The sequence below is a fragment of the Lissotriton vulgaris genome, chromosome 5 (assembly GCF_964263255.1).
Source record: "Lissotriton vulgaris chromosome 5, aLisVul1.2, whole genome shotgun sequence".
Taxonomy (NCBI): domain Eukaryota; kingdom Metazoa; phylum Chordata; class Amphibia; order Caudata; family Salamandridae; genus Lissotriton; species Lissotriton vulgaris.
The window spans coordinates 1,903,429,265-1,903,452,054 of NC_141693.1; the positions used below are offsets into that span (position 1 = coordinate 1,903,429,265).

Sequence of the window (22,790 nt, forward strand, 5' to 3'; positions counted from 1 at the left end):
AAGAGTGCATGGGGGGTGCTGCCTTGTCTATATCATCCTCAGACTCCAGTGTTTGTTGATGACCTTCTTTATTGCGTTGCTCTTGGTAGAAAAAGTCGTGACACAAATCATCCTCTAGTTGGTTGGATCTGCTCTCTCTCTGGGATGTAGTAGGGTTTCTCAGGTGCTAAACCACGCACACTTTCTTGCCTTCTTGATCAATCTGGTAGGGTAGCGCCGTTCAATCATCCAGTTTGCAAGGTCTTCGGAATCCAACATATAGTTCGATTTCTTAGAACAATTCCTGCGAATCCGAAGGAATTGCCTGAAGGGCAGATTGTCCCTTAGGCCCCGTGGGTGATGGCTGTTGTACCTGAGTAGTGAGTGAGCAGGTTTGCGATATAGTGTAGTACACAGCTCATCCCTCTCCATATAGATGGTGATGTCCAGGAATTCAATGCGTTGAGCGTCTCACTGTATGGTAAATTGTATGCCAGGCATTCTCTGATTGAGCCAGATATGGAAGGTTACCAGTTCAGAAGTACCGCCTGTCCAGATTATCAGAATGTCGTCTATTTAACGCATCCATAATTCTACGTTGGTACGGTATGGATTGATGTAATTGAAGACATAATTTCTCTCAAAGTGGTCCATGAAGATAATGGCTAAATCAGGGCAAAAGTAGCCCCCATTGCCACACCCTTAGTTTGCAAATAGAAGCTGTTTTGGAAAATAAAGAAGTTTTTCATCATTAGAAGTGCGATAATGAATTCAGTGGGCACAGCAAAAGGTGCAGGTCTACAGTTCAGAGCTGCTTCTGCCACCTCCGAGGCGGATTGCTGGGGAATGCTGGTGAACAGGAATACAATATCGTATGTGGCCAGCAGTTGTTTGGTGATGACAAAGGGTCGTCTGTCCACCAAATTAATCGTTTGCATGGTGTCTCGCAGATAAGTCTGTGTATTCTCTGCAATAGGTTTCAAGAAACAGTCAATGTACTTGCATAAAGGCTACAAAATTGAACCACACCTGGACACAATGGGGCATCCTGGTGGGTTAGTCATGTCTTTGTGTATTTTTGGCAGTGTGTATAGCGTTGGTAGTCTAGGGTGCTTTTGGTTTAGGTATTCAAATTCCAATTGATCAAAAAACCCTGTTCAAGGCCTTCTTGGGTGATAGACAGTATTTCGAGAGCCAAATCCTTTGAAGGGTCAGACTTCAATTTCTTGTAACTAACCCCATTGTGTAGTTTTTTGAGTATCCCGTTCTTATACTTGGATACATATTGCACCACGATGGCTCCACCCTTGTTAGCGTATTTGATTATTATTTCCTTTTTGTCTTTAAGAGATGAAAGGGCTGTGTTCTCAATCCTGCTGATGTTAAATCTGGTATGTTTCTGTTCCTCTAGCAGCTTGCTAACATCTCTTAGAACCACACTCTCTTAGGCCAACATTTTGTTCGTCATGGCGTATGTTGGGGGAACAAACGTCGATGGGATCCTCAGACCGGTGCAGGATGCTTTGGGTTGGAAAGCTGAATTTCTGAAATAATAGAGTATCTTGCAGAAAAACCTATGCAAGCTACGCCTCCGCTATTATTTCAGAAACTCAACTTTCCAACCCAAAGCATCCTGCACAGGTCTGAGGAACCCATCGAAGTTTGTTTCCCCAACATACGCCACGACGAAAACAAATTTGGCCTATGAGGGCAACCTGAGCAGCATCGCGGCTTTCCATCGTCTTTTCTCCTTGGCCGCCCCTGCAGTTTCACGCATTCGGCGTGCATATCAACGGCCCTGCCAGTCCGCGGTTTCCTTCGGATGTACCACGGACACGGCTCTGGGACCTGATGATCTGAGAGATTCATAACCTCTGGTATGGAAGTGTGGCTCTAACACTCTCACCACCGCTGAGTGTGTTTTCTCTTGTTTCTTCAAACTTTTAGCAGATTCGTTTTTAACTAGGGGTTGGGTTCTGTGTTTGTCTTTGCAATCCCCAGACTTTCCGACTGCACTGACCAATCTCAGCTGCTGTAAAGCAACCCCATTTTCCTCACTTAGGATTGAGACCTACCACATGACCAGTAAGTATACACTGGTCTCTGTAGTCACAGACCCCGTTATGTACCTATTTTACTGAGGTCATTAAGTATGGTCATCCTTTTCTTTTTCTTGTTTCCTTATCGTGTATAGGGAAATTTTGTTGCCCATATCTCACCCGGTTTGGAGCCCCTGCGCCCACACGACCATGCATAATTCACTGTGCAACACTTTGTCATGGTAAATCTTCCTCCTTTACACTCAATAGGATTTTTTGATATATTCTCGCCAATTATTGATTCTTAATTATTTTACCTTAGGTCTCTGGCCCCCTCCACTCCTGCGTCCCTTTTGTCCTAAGGAAGACCCCCCTCTAAGGCTACATCGTTACCTAGAAAGCCATTGGGGTCGAAACGTCGACAACCTTTGAACCTGCAAGCACTTGTCTCAGTTTGAATCTGTTTGTGATGGCTTTTGCATTTGGCTTTAAATACATGGCATTTATGAAATTGCTAGACATTTGATGTGTTGGCCGTAGCTCTGTGTGGAAGCCAACAAATCTGTATTTGTTTCTAGACAAGGGTCGCTTGACCGGCAATTCTTCCTGAATTCCCTCCAAACCCCTGCACACAATTTGCACAGTTTGCCCTAACCTTGCCTCCCCCCTCCCCCTTCACCTTGGGGCACCTTTTTTTGTAATTTTTGAACAGTAATGCATTGTTTATGCCAGATCTAATCTTCTAAAGACATAAACTTTTTTGATTCATTGTGATTAAATAACAGTGAATCCATGTACTTGGTCCTTGCATTGTTTAAATGTCTTTTTGAATGTTGTTTATTTGTAAGCAATTTGGACTGGGACCCTTTCTCTATGTACTACTAGACACCCAGGTCCTAGGGACATAATGTACGTAAACCCTTCTTGGTAACATAAGTAGAAAAGCAGACAGACAGTGAAACACCTGGTGAGATAGTTTGAGAAGCATTTCAAGATTCAATCAGACAGACAAAGCTATATGTATTTTGGGGTAATGAAGGCAGTAACTCAATATTCACTAGTACATCCAGGAGGCAATCTCTGCAGGCCCTTACAGACACATTTAGACAATCACATATCACATAAATATAGGCAGTGATTTAGTAATACATTCACATACACATGGCATCCCAGCCCCAGATAGAAATGAAACACGTATTCAGATATCTGCTAAACAAACAACACTTTCAAGTTTACCATGCAGACAAGAAGTGCTTGCATTATGTCCTACACCTGGTATACTTGAGTTTGGGCATGTCATTTTACTGGAGAAGTGTTTTATCACTTAAAACTGCCAAAGACAGTGTAAACTGTTCTTGCACCAAATTTAAATAAACACTCAGGTAGTCTGTAGGTAGGCCATAGCGCAGGGAGCTATTCACTTTAAAATTAAAAGATGCACTTGGATGTTTCAGTGAGTTATGTGCACTAATATGAACTTCTGTGCCTAATTATATGTCCCGCCTTAAATCTGAGATACCTAAGTAGAAAACCAGACAGACACTGAAAGACCTAGTGAGGTAGTTAAAGAAGCACACAAAGATTCACTCACACAGACAAGCATAACTGATAAGTATTTTCTGTTAATAAAGGCAGTTTTGTTACACACTTAAATAACACAATATATTTACTAGTATACCCAGGAGGGAATATATGCTGGCCCTTACATAAACATTCACACAATCACATATCACATAAAGCGAGACAGTGATTTAATGAAAGATTTCCATGCATATAGAATCACTGCCTCAGATAGGAACTGAAAACCTCATTCAGATATCTGCTAAACAACTGACAGTTTACCATGCAGACAAGTAGCCCTTGTATTATGTTTCAGGCCTGGTATAGTTGAGCATGGCCATGTAGTTTTACTGGTAGAGCTGTCTTGTCCCTTAATACTGCTAGTCAAGGTGTAAACTGTTCTTGTACCAGATATGAGTGAACACCAAGGTAGGCTGTAGCTGTGTCATAGTGCAGGGAGCTATTCGCTTAAAAAGTAAAAGATGTACTTTGATGTTTCAAAGAGCTATATGCACTCATAGAAACTTATGAGCACATTATACCTCCAGCCTTCATCAAGTAAGTACGTGTGTCAGTAGCTGTATGAGCAACCTCTTACTCACCGACACAAATAACTGAGCAATAATGTAGGCTGTTGGTAGTTATTAGGTTGGGTGCTACATACTTAAAAGTGAACAAATCTAGTCTGAAGATTGCCTAAGCGATATAGCCTTATATAAACAAAATGTTTAAATTGTTAAAATATGTAATGTGATACTATAAAATTTAGGGATGAATTCAGTTTTCTATTTTTGTTTCAGACAGCAATACCTAGTTATGTACACAGAATTACTGTGTCAACAAAAACTCAGAGAAGAAAGAAGCAACAGCATATAGATTGTCTCCTTAGAACTAAGAAACACAACTTGAAAAATGTAGAAAAGATGGTGAAAGACAAAAGACTGCTGGTAAGACGACCATGACATTAGGATCTATGAAAACATATAAAATAAGAACACTAGCAATCCGACAGAAGGACTATGTTGAAGGTGTAGCTGATAAAGAGCTTGCTATGAAGAGAAAACTATTTATCTTGGTTTTAAACAGAAGGAAGACACTGGACAAAATAGTGTTGTAAATGAAGAGACAGAGCCAAAAATAAAGACGTGTTAAAAGAAGCAACTTTTGCAAAGTTTTTAGTGGCGAATGTATACATACTTCAAGTACTGAGCCTTTCTTTGATGAAGAAGGCTATTTCCAAGACAACACATTGGTGCATGCAGGTAATGAATCAGGGCGATGTTATGAGGTGAAAAATGGTATTCCTGTTCCAAAGGAAGTAATAGTACCTAGAAATGTTGAGGAAGAGATTGCTGAAGAAATGCAAGGAAGGGGAAGACAGGCCCCTGTCTTCAATTGGAATTGCAGTAGTGTTTGTAGTAGTCGTTAAGAATCAATTGATGTATTGAGAAATGTCCTCCATATGTTTGCTTCCAGAAGTTGAAAACAGAAAATACGTACTATTCAAGGATTAGATCCACACAAAGTAAGAACGCATACTAATTTACAAGGACACTCACTAACTTGTCTGGGAAAAAAAGTGTCAAAATAGTTTTCATCATTTTAGAACGTTAGGTGTATGTACACCTTTCAATAATGAGAACTGTTGTTAGAAGCCTTTATTATGTAGAAACTCCTGCTCGTGGATTTCGAAGAAATGAATAGAGCTCTTTAGCATAGTTGTGAGGTAGAAATAGAAAAGGTTTGTCATGATTTTGATGTCATTTTTGGGGGACCAGGACAGGAGTTTAGGGAAAATGAGCAGTTGGTAACAACAGGAGTTGTGGAGCAGAACAGATGTATTAGTGTTGCTAATTTTGTAAAAGAGATTAGAAAATGTAACACAGTTTCTTCAGAGCACCCAAACTGTGTTTTTAAATGTTGTTGCCACACTTACTACAAAAATCTAACTTGTAATGTTGATTTGTACAATAAAACTGCAAAGGAGAAAAATACCAAGTGTTGAGAATTTGCTGTTTATTTATTTGTAGAGGGACGATTTTACCTGTCCACCCGACAAATTATATATAAGTACTGCTATAATAAGTTAGAGGAAACCAAAATGACTGCTAGAGCAGTACACAACAACTTAGAAATAGTACATATTCCAGAAGTAGTTTGAATGTTTATGAATCCATATTAATACAGTTTATACATCCATTTCAAGCTCTAGTTCTCATGGAGCCAAAGACATGGAAATTACCTCCAACTGAGCTGCAGAAAGGTCTCAAAGGTAGAGTTGTATACTTGCCATTAGATTTTAAGGAACATTTTGAAACTATAGGGGTACAGAGAAATTTGGAAGAGCGACTTGTAATTCTATGTTAGGACCCGGAGGTGAGGATTAGGCTGTTCTCTCTTTGCTTTATTAATATTCATTTTTCTACAGCAGCCATTTTTTAAGGTTAATTAATCAACAAAACTACAATTCCCATCAACACTTGGAAAAAGAAAATAGAACAGTCCATCCAATCACAGCGCAGGATCTGATCCAATAGTCACTGTAACCTCTGTATGTTCCTCTTTCTTTGCTTCTCCAAGAGCAGTTCAGATAAGTGATTTCACCTTTCCTTGCTTTTTCAATGATAATAATGATGTCACAATTGGTACATGCAACCGTTTAGCGCCGACCGCTAAGGTGCTCTTGTTACGAGACCGCGGGGGATTTCTCGCTCCTATGCGGGCATCTTGTTTTCCTTTGATTGTGCTGGGTTGTGTTCACGGTGCAGTTGTGCGACTGCCAGAGGGCCCAGAGCACTCCTCAGTTTGCACGATGCACGTTTCTGACCCCCTGGTAGCCGGAACATGTCAATTTCACTGTCAGATTACAGTGAAGAGCTCCGGCTGACACAGGCGAGGTTTTCTGTTAATTTCAGCTCGCATTTTAAACAGAGCGAAGGTTACACTTAAGCTTGTCTGAAAGGCTTTGAATTTCAGGATGGGGATTACATGGAGGAGAGAGAGGTTAACTACCTCCCAGTGGATGAGCGCTTCTGCGAGCTGATGGATGTTCCATCTTCAGGGCTATTTCACAAGTGGTAGCCCCACAGGAGAGGAAAATATAGGCGCGCCAGGCGCAATGCTAGAACCCACCTCAAGAAGGGGAAGACCCCACAGGGCTAAAGGCCCCCTTACCTCCAGGTCATTAGCCTACCCCTGCCCTCAACCCTCCCCAAAACATAGAGAAGTGAAAGCGCTCTGAGGACCCTGGGATCGACCTAGACTCTTTTGAGTGCGTTAAGAAGGCATTCCTGGATGCCCAACCCAAGCTAGGCACTCAGATTCCTGATCCGTCAGGAATAACCCCAGCTACACCTCCAACTGACGATGGGGATAAGTCTCCCAACACCTTGGATGGGGATGGAGACACCTCTAGACCTTGGTGTCCCTCTGTTAGCCCCTTTGTCAGTGCGATTCCCCCACTGACCAGGGAATGTGAACTGCACAATGTCTATGGAATGGTGCAGGTTGCTATGGATCAAGATAGACCCCAAGATAGGGGAACTTGCCAAATCCGAAGCAGGGACCATAGCTCAGGGAAACCTGTTTGGAGATCCATTCATTCAGCAGCAGAGCAAATTTGTCAACACTTTAAATTCTTTAGACAAAGCTCAGTTCTCTATTAAGAGTATATTTACCCCCCATGTTTTTGCGCAGCCGGTCGAGGTAGTGTGTGCTCGACCGGCCGCACCTTCCAGCAAGCCTCCAGAGGAGGCGACTCCTGCCGTAGCCAGTGACAGGATCCAAACAAGTTTGGGAGCTTCTATGAGACCAAGTCCTACCCGTGCCTTTGCGGGGCTGAGGAGGAGCCAGAGGCTGCAACTTCAACTTTCCTGGCACAGCATAGTAGAAAATGTCTCAACTCTTACCTCTTCAACTGCTCATTCTCAGTTACACTGAAGACTTCCACTCCTGCCCCTCTACCAGTGGGCTTCCCAAACTTCTCTATCATAGATCCTCTCCTTTCCTAGCTGTACACCTCTTCCCTCTGTGAAATATAATTATATGTCTAGTTATTTAGAGTACTTAAAGAATACACTAGCACCGTGGGCATTTAGGATAGGAAGTTAGGACTGGCTCACAACAAGCCTACAGACTTTATAAGTAGTGAGGGGAGGTGAATAAAAATATAAATGTAGGCCCAATAGAAGGTAATAAACACACAGAGGATGAATTTTCAAGAGGAAAGTAGGGAATTTGTCTCATTGTAGTGGAAGGTAGGGATTCTGGGTTAGGGATTATGACTGTCACTTAAGCTCCAGAGGGACATTTCTCAGAAAAAAGGGATTTAATCAGGAAAGAATCAGAATTGATACGTTTTCAGATGCTCCTTTTATGTAAGTAGGTTAAGTTGGATTCTGATGTTTTTTGATGGTGTGTTCCAGGCAAATATTGCAGCTTCATGGAAGGATCTATTCTGGACTAGAGGGTCTTGAATTTTGGAACATAGATTCTGAGGCCTTGTCAACCTTGATGGTTTCTTTACACCTCCCAAGATGGGGAGTAAGGCAAACAGATAAAAGGTATTATTTATAAGTTAAGGGCTTGACGCTTTTTATAGTTAGCCAATGTAGTTTGCGTGGGATGGGCTAAATGTGATCAGATATCTTCAAAGAAGTATCTTGCCTGATCCTGAAATTAATTACGGCATTTAGTGGAGTTAGATTTGATGGGAGAACTCTCACTAGGATAGATGTCGAAAAATATCACTTACCCATTGCCAGAGTGTGGCCATGTGTGGGCAGTCCCTGCAATGAGTATATGGTATAGAGAGCACTTACCTCTGCATTGCTGCAGATGGGCTTGTATTCCACCGGGTAAAGATGCTGCTGTGTAGGGGTATCTGGAGAATGAGATCCATGTCTAAATCTGGTGGGAAGAACTGGAAAGGGGTGAGTATTCACCCCAAATTTTTTGTTTCTGTTGATCTTAAGATAGTGGTCTGATTGGCTCACAGGAAGGTCAACTTGGAATATGAATGGCAGTGTTACTCCTCTGTGCCATCCTATGGAGGCGGCCTTTTCCCAACCATGGACCCGGCGGTCAGCGGTGTGTTCGGGGCAGTACAGCCACAGTCTTTCCAATGGCGAAACAACCAAACTGGTAATACTGCGGTCAGACCGGCGAGCTCACGGCGATCAGACCGTAACTGCAGCTGTGGTACTCCAGGGACCGCCAAGCTTGTAATAAGGCCCTTAGTCTGTGTCTTGTTTAATTCCTAATTCAGGATTGTGAGTTTCAGCAGATTTTCCTGCACATCTTAGTTAATCGAAATGTGAATGGCAAAAGTACTTGAAGTGACGTAAAATCAGTAAAACTATGCATAGGTTTACAAAGATTTTGAGTCGAATTACCGTTTTAGCGCAGACCCGAAGCAAAATCCAGGTGGGTATTTAGAAACCAACACAAATGGCGATTCATGTAGGTTTGTAACCAAAAGTAAAGTAACAGAGCACAATGCGTTGTCTTGTAATACTTTGCATCAAGAGGGCATTCTATTGGTGGCATATGGTTGATTCCTTGCATCTAATCATGGATTTTGACACAAAAAAATATGTACAAAACATTGTGGACATGGCTTTGCTCCAAAATACCTTGCCTTCATGAAGCTGACCTATCAAGGAGAAATATCTCCATTGCGTCTCGTTTTTTTCTATTTGCATGTTTGTTGCGTTCTGCAGCCCACATGGAAAGAGGTAATTGCCTTAAAAGCATAGTGTTCTGTGCAGAATGGGACCCCTTTCTGCATAAATCTATGCTGATCACAGCACGAACATCCTTGCACTCAGTGGCGGCTACTACAGGGGCATGGTGGTGGCAGGGCAGGCGAGGAAGGTGGGGTAGGCAAGAAGGTGTTTAAAAAAAGGAAATTGCACTTACCTGGCTGCCGCCGCCTCTCCTCCATTCTTCTTAATTCAACGAGGCACCCAGGTTCCCCTAGCCAAGCACGACGCTCTAATGCAGCATCATGATTGGTCTGGGTGCCATGGTTCAGCGCTCAGACCGTCAGTGGGAGCCTAGACATGTTGTCCACCCAGGCTGTAATGCAGCCTGGGTGGAGAATATGCAAAGTGCGCATGACGGTTTGGCTTGCCTGAGATGGCTCGGCAAATCACCATGCGCACTTAAGTGCATATACCACTCCCCCCCCTGCTGACTGACAGCCCAGCACCTTGACCAAAGCTGTGCCTTAGTGGAGAAGCCGCCACTGCTTGCACTCGAGATCAAGGGTGACTGTGTTGGTACATTGTTGCTAAAATTGCTGAAGAAAGTATGCCAGTGCACACATAGCTCCTTCTTTGTACATATGTCACAGTTTGGCTTCTTTGGTTTGAACAAAGCATCGCAGCAACTTTGCTTGCTGTCCTGTGTTGCGTCAACTTCTTGTAAATCAGGGCATGGGTGTGCAAAAAACACTGGTTATTCCTCATTTGAAGCAGATGATCTCTGAATTAGGAGCACTGCTGCAATACATGCCCCTGCAGCCTCTTCTGGTGAAAGAACCACCAATGCTTCAGAGGGGCCTCCATTCAGCCCAAGGGAGACTCAGGGGCTCTTCATCACATTGTGCAGGAGGGTGGTGGGGGTTCATCATTTTGTGTTACATCACTGATTAGGAGGGAATCCAGCACCCAGCTGACACCACATCCTTCTGTATAGGTATGTGTTGGATGTAGTTGTACGGCACCAAATTCCAGGGCATTTAGACAGATAGTGACATTAATTAGATTAGTTATTACTCATGGCAGAAATAGCACATGAATGAAAATTAAAACAATTCATTTTGACAATTCTTGCGATTCCAGGGTTAGAATATGAAATGGAAAATGATAACGGGGTAAAACAGGCTTCACTTACCTGCAGAGCGCCGTGCTCGTCTCCAGCCTAAATAAAAACATAAAACAAGTTCTACTAAGAATAATGCTGAAACAATTTACCATAAATTTACAAAAAATTAAGGAATACATCACGGAAATGTGTAATTCTTTACTTGCGTAACAAATAAGACAAGATATCTGCATTTTGTTTTACTGACCTATTAAAAAGGAAGAAAATTTGTTTAAAAACCTCTCGATAATTTAAACATTAGAGAGCTAGGTAGGAATTGATTATATTTGAGGTTTAAGTTTTTTTGGCACCTTGCTTTAGTTTGCTGATATTTTATTGGGTGTACTCTATTGGATCCATCATTTATCTATGCTAAAAGATGGAGGGGCATATTACCAAGCAATAGCGATAATTATCTTTATCGCTATTGCTTGGTTAGGGTGAAAAAATTATCGCTGAGCTGCGCCGATTTTTATCGCAGATAAACCTTGGTATTACCAGGGTTTATCGCAAATGCGATAAAAATCGGCGCAATGCATGAATATCGCTGAAAAGTCAGCGATATTCATGCATTAGCGAGCTAATGCTCTTAGCCATGTTATCCATCTCTCATTGGATAACATGGCTAGGAACTGCTCAGGGCAGGTGTTAGCTTTTGGAGATATTCGCGCATAGCGCGAATATCTCCAAAAGTTGGTAATAGGAGATAGCGATGTTAGCGACTGCTTCCAGTCGCTAACATCTTGGCACGCCCACTTTGCATGTCATTAGTGATAAATATCACTGACATGCAAAGCGGGGCCCAAGATGGTCGATATCTCCTACTAGCTGACGCTAACTGGTGTTAGCGACATCTGGGTAATAGGGAGATAATTTTATCTCCGCTTTCTTGGCTTTTAAAGCCAAAAAAGCGGAGATAAACCCCCTTGATAATATGCCCCGGAATTTGGATTTAAACTTATACCAGTCTACTCAACTGTATCGTCTAAAATTGATTTCCCAAATGACTGTGATTTATGAAACCTTTGTATTTGTTCTTATTCGCTTTTATGGTTCTTCAAATCAAAATAAAGTTGACGATGATGATGATTATTGTATCGAAATGGAAAATACCTGTCTTTTTCAAAGCAACATTCAATTGACTAGTGCTAGTGTGTATAGTAGTGGGATGGAGACCGGCCGGCAAGTAGTAGATGGCTCCACCCATAATATGATGTGACCGCCATGTAGGCATTGGGAAATATGCTGTTTTCTATTGCGGCTTGTGCTGCAGCCCGGAAAAGGACCGCAGCACAAGCCGTAGTAGTAAATGGCATGTTTCTAAACATCCAGGCACCATGTGGTGCCCGGTTCACAGTGCGTGGATTTTTGGGGGGCACCGCATGTGCTCCCACTGGCCACATTGAGGAGGCCAACACGGGACAAGGGCCATGCAAGTGAGCACCAAAGTTCCTTTCTGACAGCCTTTGCATGGCGGTGCAACCACTAAGAAAATGCTTTGGCGAATTGGGAATCATAATTCATATGGAGGTGTCTGCAAAGGCACTACCCCCACTGTAGGGATTACGGTCTGACCGCTGCCCTGATGGACTCCTTGAGCCTGCCGGATGCGGAGGTCTTCCCCCGCCTGTGGCACTCTGACCACCGGTATCTTAATCCAGCAGTCGGACCGTTTCTCTGGCTGTCGGGCAGACCACCACCAACAGCCTTTCGATGACAGTAATGAAGCCCTTAATGTGAAATGGGCCTCTTCCCATGAGGAGAATTTTAATGTTAAACATCTTTTTTTAATTGTTTGGTATTTTTTAAGTGTAAGGGGTGTTTTCTCAGACTGCTTTTGATAAAATATGTAATATCATATCAAGGAAATGTCAACTACTCTCTATGTAAATTTGCTTTAGAAATCATTTTATGATTGGGTTTGTTTATTGTCTAACATATCTTTTACATTTTAGGTGCTTTACATAATGATGTATTATATCCTAATTATGTAACATCTAATGCTATCAAGTGAATTTGTATGAGAATTGTATTTGCTGTCTGTGAAAGTTGATGGGCTGATATATACATCTGAACAAGAGACCAGATTATGTTTTGATTGTTGTATTCTTTGCCCACCATTGGTTCTTTTGCAAAAGGATGGGGATGCTGCTAGCTTCAAGAAGGGTGCAAACTCTCTACCAGAGAAGGGTGGTACACTAAAAGAGGAGGCTCGTGTTTGCACATTCCTCAGTGTGCAGGACCCAGGCCCTCCCTTTACATTACCAATCAATCTGACCCAGTTTATATCATACTGTCGTAAGGCAATAACCACTGAGGCACATCAGACACGTGGAGTTGATGGCAAGATGAGTGTTGTGAAGGAGGGAGAGCAAGTATAAAGAGTATTGCCATCACTACAAAGATCATTTTCATTTAAATTTCATGCTTAATTGGTGTGCTCTACATTGCAATAAAATCAGAGTGAATTATAAAACGTTAAACCATTGAGGTTAACTTACAACTCTGTTTCTCTCTCCCTCTGTGTATATATATATATATACATTTATACTCAAGCCCCCCCAAACGCCGGGGGACCACCACCTCCCCGGGGCAATAATAATGAAAATGTGGGGGTCCGTTACGCACCCCGAGCCCCGAGCCCCGAGGACCACCAACTCCCCGGGGTTCAAACATGTTGGGAAGGGAGCCACGCTGCCTACCTCCTAGAGCCCTTGATGGCCCTGGGGACCGCCACCCCCACGGCTCCTGCAGTGTCCCGGGGACACTGCTTTTTGCTATGGCAGGGAGGGAGCCGTGTGGCTCCCGCCCTGTCATAGCAAACTCTGTATTGGATTTTGGAAGCGAGAGCAGGTAACCTGGTCTCGCTTCCAAAATCCAAAGCAGATTGCTTTTCCACAAGGTGAGCTGCATGTAGGAGGCGGGAAGCCAGCGGGCCATGGGGGAATTGGGGCTCTCACCACGGTCCCAAACGGAGAGGCCAGGCCCCAGCGGATGAGGTCCCCGGGGCCAATAGTGGCCCGGGGAAGGGGGGCCATTTTGCCCCCCTTCCCTATAATAAAAAATCAAAAAAGAAGAAGGCAGGTCCGGGGGGATGGGGTCCCCAGGGCCAAAATTTATCTGAGTGTATATATATATATATATACATTTATACTCAAGGCCCCCCAAACGCCCGGGGACCACCACCTCCCCGGGGCAATAAAAATGAAAATGTGGGGGTCCGTTACGCACCCCCGAGCCCCGAGGACCACCAACTCCCCGGGGTTCAAACATGTTGGGAAGGGAGCCACGCTGCCTACCTCCTAGAGCCCTTGATGGCCATGGGGACCGCCACCCCCACGGCTCCTGCAGTGTCCTGGGGACACTGCTTTTTGCTATGGCAGGGAGGGAGCCGTGTGGCTCCTGTCCTGTCATAGCAAACTCTCTATTGGATTTTGGAAGCGAGAGCAGGTAACCTGGTCTCGCTTCCAAAATCCAAAGCAGATTGCTTTTCCACAAGGGGAGCTGCATGCAGGAGGCGGGGAGCCAGCGGGCCATGGGGGAATTGGGGCTCTCCCCACGGTCCCAAACGAAGAGGCCAGGCCCCAGCGGATGAGGTCCCCGGGGCGAATAGTGGCCTGGGGAAGGGGGGCCAGTTGGCCCCCCTTCCCTATAATAAAAAATCAAAAAAGAAGAAGGCAGGTCCGGGGGGATGGGGTCCCCAGGGCCAAAATTTACCTGAGGCGGGGGGCACGCGGCCCTCCTCCAAATATAAAAAAAAAAAAGAATGTTGGCAAGGCCGGCCCCGGAGGATGGGGTCCCAGAGTCAAAAATTGGCCTTGGTAGGGGGGGGGCATACGTCCCCCTTCCTGTTTCTTTTTTTAAGAAAAAGAAAATGCTCAGGCTGTGGGGAATGGGGTCCCCAGGACCAAAAGTAGTCCAGGGAAGGAGAGCCACACAGCCCCCTCTCAGAAAGAAAAATAAATAAATCACCAGAGACCCCGCCCCCTCCCTGCAACACTCTGCAAATGCGCCCCCTGGCTAGTTCTAAGTTGAGGAATTAATTCCCCTTGAATACTGAGGGTCCCTGGGGGCCAACTAGTCCACCAGGTACCTCCAGTGAGCGCCAGGGAGCTGCGTTGCCGAGAGGTGGTCCAAGGGCACTCCCCCTTTTTACACCACTCTGCAACGCAGCTCTGTGGCGCTTACTGGAGGTAGCTGGTGGGCTAGGTGGCCCCCAGGGACCGTCAGGACTCAAGGGGCATTAATCACCCAATTTATAACGCACCAGGGGTTTGCAAAGTGGTGCAGGGAGGGGACGTGGCCTGATGTGACAAGTGTGTACTTATCCAATCACTCTGCCAATACCCAAGCAATTATAAATTCACCATGCACTCTCCTTGCAGCACTCTAATCATCCAGTCACTACCCATGCAGCCATGCAATGACCCATGCACTAACTCATGCACTGCTACAATACCCTGAGCACTACCCATGCAGTCCAGCCATCGTCCTGTCACTACACATGCACTCCTCCAATCAAAATAAAAAAATAAAAACTCGCCGGAGGACTCGCCCCCTCCCTGCAACACTCTGCAAACGCCCCCTGTGGCGCGTTTTGAGTAGGGGGATTAAGTTCACTTGAATCCTGAGGGTCCCTGGAGGGCAACTAGCCCACCCTGTACCTCCAGTAAGCACCAGGGAGCTGCATTGCAGAGAGGTGGTCCAAGTCCATGCCCCCTTTTATACCTCTCTGCAAAGAAGCTCTGTAGCGCTTACTGGGGGTAGCTGGTGGGCTAATTGACCCCCAGAGACCCTCAGGAATAAAGGGGACTTAATCCCCCAATTTACAATACACCAGGGGGTGCATTTGCATAGTGGTGCAGGGAGAGGGCATGGCCTGAGATGACAAGTGTGCAAACGCGCCCTGTGGTGCATTTTAAGATGGTGGGATTAAGTCCCCTTGAATCCTAAGAGTCCCTGGGGGCCAACTAGCCCACCAGGCATGTCTAGTAAGTGCCACAGTGTTGTGTTGCAGAGAGGTGTAAAAAGGGGGCGTGGGAAATTAATCCCCAAACTTAAAACCCGCCAGGGAGCGAGTTTGCACAGTGGTGAAGGGAGGGGGAGGGGCCTCATGTGACATGTGTGTACTTATCCAATCACGCCCCATGCTCGAGAATACGAGAATACGTTCTTGATGTCACAGCCAGTATTGTCAAAGATTTGGGAGAGTACATTTGGCGTGTACATGTTTTTCCCATCCAACCGTTTTCATGCCCTCTGATTTTTGTCGGGTATGTTTATAATCTTGATATTTCAAGGGTAACTTCGGGCTTGGCCACTGTATAAGCCAAGCCGATCTTACATTGTTTTTGCTATTTACGTCAGTGCCAGTTAAAGATGGCCACTATGAGGTGCAGTCACGTCAGAATGTCGGACGGACGCTCTTCTCACGAACGCTCCTCTCTATGACATGCAGCTGCTTCCAATGTATGTCGGCTGCCGTGAGTATTTAAATTGGCTCTGGGAAGCTACTCGTTTCCCGTCCATTTTGCCGTGACTTTTGGCCGTTGGAGACATGATGACAGCCTAATACCGGTAAGCCTGTTCTGGGGGAACTCCATATTGGCCCCCTCCCTCCACTCTGAGAAGTCTGGAAATCCACCTCCTGGACTCCAATTAATTCGGAGTCCATCGGGAGCATCGGAGATGCAGACCGGCAAAAGCTTTGTAGGTGGTTTTGGTGGAGTAATTGGATAAGTACATGATGCTGGATGGATGATTGGAGGAGTGCAAGGGTAGTGACAGAAGGATTGCTGGTCCACATGAGTACTACCTGTGTAATTGGAGGCGTGAATCAGTAGTGTGTATGTGGTTAGAGGTCTGCATTGGTAGTGTACAGTGGATTGTAGCAGTGCATGTGTTATTGTCTAGGTCATTGCATGAATACATGGGTACTGACTGGATGATTAGAGTGCTGCAAGGAGAGAGCATGGTGAATGTATACGTGCTTGGATTTTGACAGAGTGATTGGATAAGTACATGGTGGTGAATGGGTGATTGGAGGAGTGCATAAGCAATGGCAGGGAAATGACTGGACTGCATGGGTAGTGCAAGTCTTCTCAAGGGCCCCAAAAATCTGCATCTGGTGGGGGGTCCCAATCTACCAAAGAAAAAGGCCAAAAGAAACCATGGTGTAAAATCTGTAAACAGAAAACCCATAGGACTAGTCATTGTAATAAGTCCAAAGACTCAACTCCAGCCACCATTGCCCCTAAGGCAACTGTTCCCCCTAGGTCAGCTCCAAGTGGTGGTACTCACAATAAGAGTGTAGTAGGGTTAACCCTGGGTTCTGAGATGGACTCTGGACTAGTTTCAACTCAGGCTTTACTGGTATGTGATGGAGGCATGGATATGTCCTCCTTTGGGAGCCCCAGCAATCTGGGCAAATACAGACAACATCCCTTGATTAATGGAAAAGAGGCTTTGGCATTCAGGGACACAGGGGCAAGTGTCAAAATGGTGACACAAGACCTTGTGGCTCCTGAGCAGATCATACTTGGTGAAATGTACCAAGTGACCAATGCTAGCAATGTCAGGACTGACCATGCCCTGGCAGTTGTTAATTTCTTCTGGGGAGGGGTAACTGGCCTCAAGAAGGTTGTGGTAAGTGCAGACCTCCCTGTTGAATGCTTGCTTGGCAATTTATTTATTTATTTATTTATTATAAAGTTTTATATAGCGCGAACAAGACCCGTGGGTATCAGAGCGCTTAACATAGAAGAAGTAAAGGATTAACAAATATATTAAAAGTTATACGAACAAACAGATATGAGGTAGGTGATATATAATCAGACACATGTGTAGTTAGCGTCTAAACTTCTATCATAAGTAATATATATATACATAGACATATATGAGGTAGATCGTTATAAGTTCATGTAGGATGTATTTATCAGTTCGGCAATCATATTGTTTAGTGATATACTTTAGGTCGGTCTTACATCCTAGAATTAGCGTTTCTTATATTATTGACTGTGCTTCCCTTTCTGATGCCATAACTGTTTTGTATTAGGGTAGTAATAGACCAAAACCGCGCTCAGATCTCTACTCTAAGTAAAGTATTTCTTCATCAGAAGGCTCTTCACTTCCCGTTTGAATGTTGCCAAATTCTGGATCTTCCTAACGTTAGGAGGGAGTGAGTTCCAAATTCTGGGGGCAGCTCCAGAGAACGCTCTGTCATAGGTTTTTTTCTTTCGGAAAAAGGCTGGCCGTAACAGAAACTCCTCAGCACTTCTAGCTGGTCGATTACCACCGGACAGCTGAATTTTCTTCGCTAGGTATCTTGGGGTGTTGTGGTGTAGCACTTTATGGGTGATACATGCTAACTTCATTTGGATTCTGGCTTCATAAGGTAGCCAATTTAAAGCTTTCAGGTGTGGGGATATATGATCATATTTCCTATATCCTGAGATAACTCTTGCCGCAGCGTTAAGGCATGCTTTCAGTGGTGCTGTGGACGTTTTTGGTAAGCCAGCTAAGGTGGTGCAGCCATATTCAATCCTCGAGATAACTAAGGATTGGATTGCCAATTTGAGATCCGCCTCTGATATGAATGGTTTCAATTTTCTTAGATAGTTCAGGTGGAAGCGGGCATTTTTAGCCATTGAGTTAATGTGGGCTTTCATGTCCAGATTCTCGTCTAAGGTGATTCCTAGCGATTTAGCTGAATTGATTAGTGTTGGGGTGCAGTTTAGCGCAGTCATGAATTTCGCCCAATCCTGTATTTCCGTATTGCTCCTTGCTGGTGAGATTAGTAGGAACTCAGTTTTGTGAGCATTTAGCTTCAGCTGATTGGTAGTTAACCATTGTAGAGCCATTTTTAATGTCTCGTTCATTCGTTCAATGTCTTTCAGGGATGCGATTTTTATGTATATTTGCGTGTCGTCTGCATACATGTGATAGGATATCTGTGATTTTTGGAGAATTTCTGTAAGCGGTTCGACGTATAGGTTAAACAGATCTAGGGATAGCGTCGATCCTTGAGGGACTCCTATTGAAATAGGGCATGGAGGCGAGATTGATTGGTTGACCAGGAATCGCTGTGTCCTGTTCTGTAGAAAAGAAACAAACCAGTTTAGCATAGTTCCTGACAGTCCCATCCTGTCCCGCAGCCTGGTCAATAGTGCTTCGTGATTTACCGTGTCGAAAGCCGAAGACAGGTCAAGGAGGATCAGTAAGCATGCTTGATTTTGGTCAAGGGCCTGTAGCGCATCATCAACAATATGGAGGATCGCTGTTTCCGTGCTATGCCCTGCTCTGAATCCTGATTGGCATTCATCTAGCAAGGAGAACTTGGTGATGTGTTGGCTCAGTTGGTTTTGTACACATTTCTCAATTAGCTTGGCCAGTAACGGGATGTTGGTCACTGGGCGAAAGTTGTTAGGATCAGATGTATCTGCTGAGGGTTTTTTGATTATGGGAACAACTTGACCTGTTTTTAGGCAGTCAGGGAGGATCCCTTGTGATAGTGACGCATTTATAATTTCGGTCCATATCGGAACCAAAACGTGGTTGATTTCTTTTAAGCATTTTGTGGGAAGGGGATCTTGGTAGTGATTGTTTGGTTTGATTTCTGAAAGCGTCTTGGCGATAGTGTGCTGGTCGTACAGTTTGAACGTATCCCAGTTTGCCTTGTTTTTTGCCTTAGTGCATTTCGTTGAAGCGTCAATATCGCTCGTAGGCAGTGGTTCGATGGGAAGTTTTGCCACGGCGTTTATGAGCTCTATTTCAAGCGATTTCGCCTTCTCTGTGAAAAATGTGGAAAATTCTTCGCAGTTTTTTTTTTTTTTTAAATTCTTTATTGTCAGGAGTTCAGAAAGAGATATTCATATTGTCATTCAATAGCCGCTGTTACACATCAGTGGTACATGCCCTGAGGAGGGCAAGGATTGAACACAGTTTGCATCAGTAAGTATCATTTTCAGTGACGGCCTAATATCAGAACAGTGAGTAAAGCAAGTATATGCATAACATGGCCCAGTTGTGTCCCTCGTCCCTAACGAGTATCTCGGCAATGCAATTTTAATACATTTATCCGACATTGAGTATACGAGATCCTAGAGAAACAGAAAAGAACAAAAACCAAAAGAAAAAACAAACATTAAACCCAATAATGGTCATCATTTTGCAATTGGGTGCGTCTATCGACATTCAGCATTCTACAGGCTCAGTCATTTAGCACTTCCCTTTCGTCAGTAGTGTGTACCCGCCGCCTCCCGACCTCCCTCTACATTATGCTGACACTTCCTCTACCACTAGTCCTCATCCTCTTCGGATTCCGAGTCCTCACCCTCCGGCAAAGCCTCACATGGTTCGCCCCTATACTTGTTCCATGGCGTCCATACTTGATTCCACTTGCGGGGACAGGCCCTTAAAACATACACTGCTCTTTCCTTCACCATAAGGAGGTCCATGTTTCTCATCCATCCTGCCTTCGTCGGCAACTCCGGGGCACCCCACCTCTGTGCAATGTCCCGCTTGGCCACTGTCACTGCCAGTGTGACCCACAGTTGTCCATATCTGTTTAGATCTGTAGGGTCCCAGATGTTCAGCAGGCATTTACGTGGTTCCGGTAGGACAGATACCTTGACGGCTTGTGAGATCGTACGCATGATCTGCCTCCAGTATTCCCTGATTTGTGGACACTCCCATAACGTGTGGATGAGAGTTCCCTCCTCCCCGCATCCCCTGAGGCAGTATGGGTGTGGTGCCCTCTGTATTTTATGTAGTAGTGTGCGTGTGTAGTAGGTGCGATGCAATATCTTAAGCTGTACTAGGCGGAATCGAGCCGAAATTCCTACTTCCCGTGGCGAGGCCAGTGCCTCGTTCCACTCCGTTTCAACCATGTCACCCAACTCCCCCACCCATTTTTCCTTAAGGCTCTGCGTGGGATCTGGCAGGTTATTAATCAGTTTTTTGTATGTGAGCGATGTCGCTTTCTGCTCCATGAATTCGGTGAGTAGCCTGTCCTCTAATGGCGATGATTCTGGGAGTGTGGTGTCTGGTGGGATTGCCTGTAATAGAGCATGTCTAACCTGTATATAACGGTATGTTTCAGTGGGGCGCAGGTCGTACTGCTGTTGTAGCTGTGGGAAAGGAATGACCGTGCCTTTGTCCCACAGGTCCCCTACCACCGAGATCCCTATGTCGTCCCACCTCGCAAACCCCTTACAAGTCCGCAGGTTACCCAGTGTTTTAGTGTCCCATAACGGGGTTAGCCTGGTGATTTTACCCTTCCATCCTAGGCGTGATTGTGCCGCGTGCCAAAGTGTCACCGTGTGGAATTTTGGGCCAAGTAGGGCTTTTACTTGCGGGTAATTGTACAGCACCGAAAGCATGCCCTCCGTCCCCAGCTGTGACCAATCTGCCTTATAAGCGGGGTCTTCCCGTGTGGTGTGGATCCAATGATTAATAACCTTAAGCTGCGATGCCCAGTAATATAGTTGGAGATTAGGTAATGCTATCCCCCCCTCGTACCAGCTCTTCACCAATTTAGTCTGTGCTATCCGTGCTGGACCATTGCTCCATAGCAGACTGGAAACCAAAGCCGCCACCTGTCGAAAGTATTGTGGGTTAACCACATACGGGGAGTTTTCAAGCACATACAGAAATCTAGGGAGAGCCATCATTTTATAGAGTGCCGCCCGCCCCAGAAGGGTCAGTGGCAGTGCAGCCCAGTATTTGACATCAGCACGCAATCGCTGCAGCGGTGGCTGCAAGTTTTCGGTATAGAACTGTTTAGCATCGGTCGTCACAAAAATACCCAAATACTTAAACGAGGAGGTGGTGATCCTGAGGGGACAGTCAGCCGGTAATACCGGACCCGGGCCTTTGAGGACATAGAGTATAGACTTGGACCAGTTCAGGGTGTAGCCCGAGGCCTTGCCATGTTCATCGCAGACGGTCAGCAGGGCGGGGACCCCCTCATTCGGCCCGGACATGTAAATCAACATGTCGTCGGCATATAGGGAGACCTTGTCCTCCCATCCTTCAGCCCAAGTGATGCCCCGGAATAGCGGCGTCTCTCTGAGCAGGATTGCCAGCGGTTCCAGTACTATCGCAAACAGTAGAGGCGATAGTGGGCATCCTTGTCTAGTTCCCCTCCCCAGTGGGAAGGGCGATGATGTATGGCCATTTGCAACCACCTGCGCCATTGGTAGGGTGTAAAGTAGTCGTACCCACGCTAGATATAGGGGGCCGAAACCCATCCGGGTTAGGACAGCAAACAGGTATTCCCACTCCACCAGATCAAATGCCATTTTAGCATCTAGGGAGAGTATCGCAGCCTGTTCCGTGAGAAGATGTGCCCTCGCCAGCACCCCATGCACCCTTCTCAGGTTCAGCGCTGTACTCCTGTGTGGCATGAAGCCCGATTGGTCAGGGTGTATCAGGGTACTCAGGTGCTTGGTCAGACGACTGGCCAGGAGTTTCGCCAGGACCTTTGCTTCTGTGTTGAGTAGGGAAATGGGTCTGTATGAGGCGCATTCCGTCGGTGGCTTGGCCGGTTTGGGGATAGCTACTATAGTGGCCGTACGTTGGTCGAGTGGAAGCAGTGCCCTTTTTGCGCTGTCTTTATACATGTCCAATAAGGGCTTGGCCAGCACCGAGCTCACCGCCTTATACCACTCCACAGGAATTCCGTTGGGGCCCAGGGCCTTACCGGACTGCAGCGCCTGTATCGCTAACTGTACCTCCTCCTCTGTCAGATCGGCATCAAGTTCCTGCCGTGCTTCAGGTGTGAGCACAGGGATGGAAATGTGACTGAGTGATGCTACAGCCTCCTGTTCAGTGACCGTTCGTGTCGGCGTATAGATCCCTTGGAAGTGGTGAGCCAGTGCTTGGACTATCTGTTCCGGGTGGGTCTGCAGGTGCCCCCTTGCATCGTATAGCCGTTGTATCCCCTTGTTACTGCCTCCCCGCTTGTCCAGCCATGCTAGCATCCTCCCTGCCTTATCACCCACATCGTAGATGCGGTGCGCGGTGCTTGCATGGTGCCCTTTAGTGACTGTAGTGAGGTGGGCCTGGTGTTGTTGCTGACGGAGCTGTAGCTCATGTGCTGTGCCAGGGGTGGGGTCTGCCATGTGCGCAGTGTTCGCCGCGTGCAACGCCAATTCCAAATTAGCCAGTTCAGCTCTGGACTCCCTTTTATACCCAGTAATGGCCGATATGGATGCCCCTCGCATGACCGTTTTGTATGCCTCCCACAGTACTGAAGGTGAGGAGACCGACCCTGTGTTTTCACGGAAGTAGTGTGTCGTAACCAACTTCAGTTTCTTCCTGATGCCCGGTATCTGCAGATAATTG

At 45.6% G+C, this 22,790-nt stretch overlaps 1 protein-coding gene across 1 annotated transcript in view; it reads right to left on the reverse strand.

Moving 5' to 3' along the window:
- LOC147717679 (butyrophilin subfamily 1 member A1-like) overlaps positions 1-22,790 on the reverse strand; it is a 748,390-nt gene that overhangs the window by 66,032 nt on the left and 659,568 nt on the right. The window contains exon 8 of the mRNA XM_086919872.1: positions 10,476-10,502. Within this exon, the coding sequence (XP_086775998.1) occupies positions 10,476-10,502 (27 nt within the window). The remainder of the gene's footprint in view (positions 1-10,475; positions 10,503-22,790) is intronic.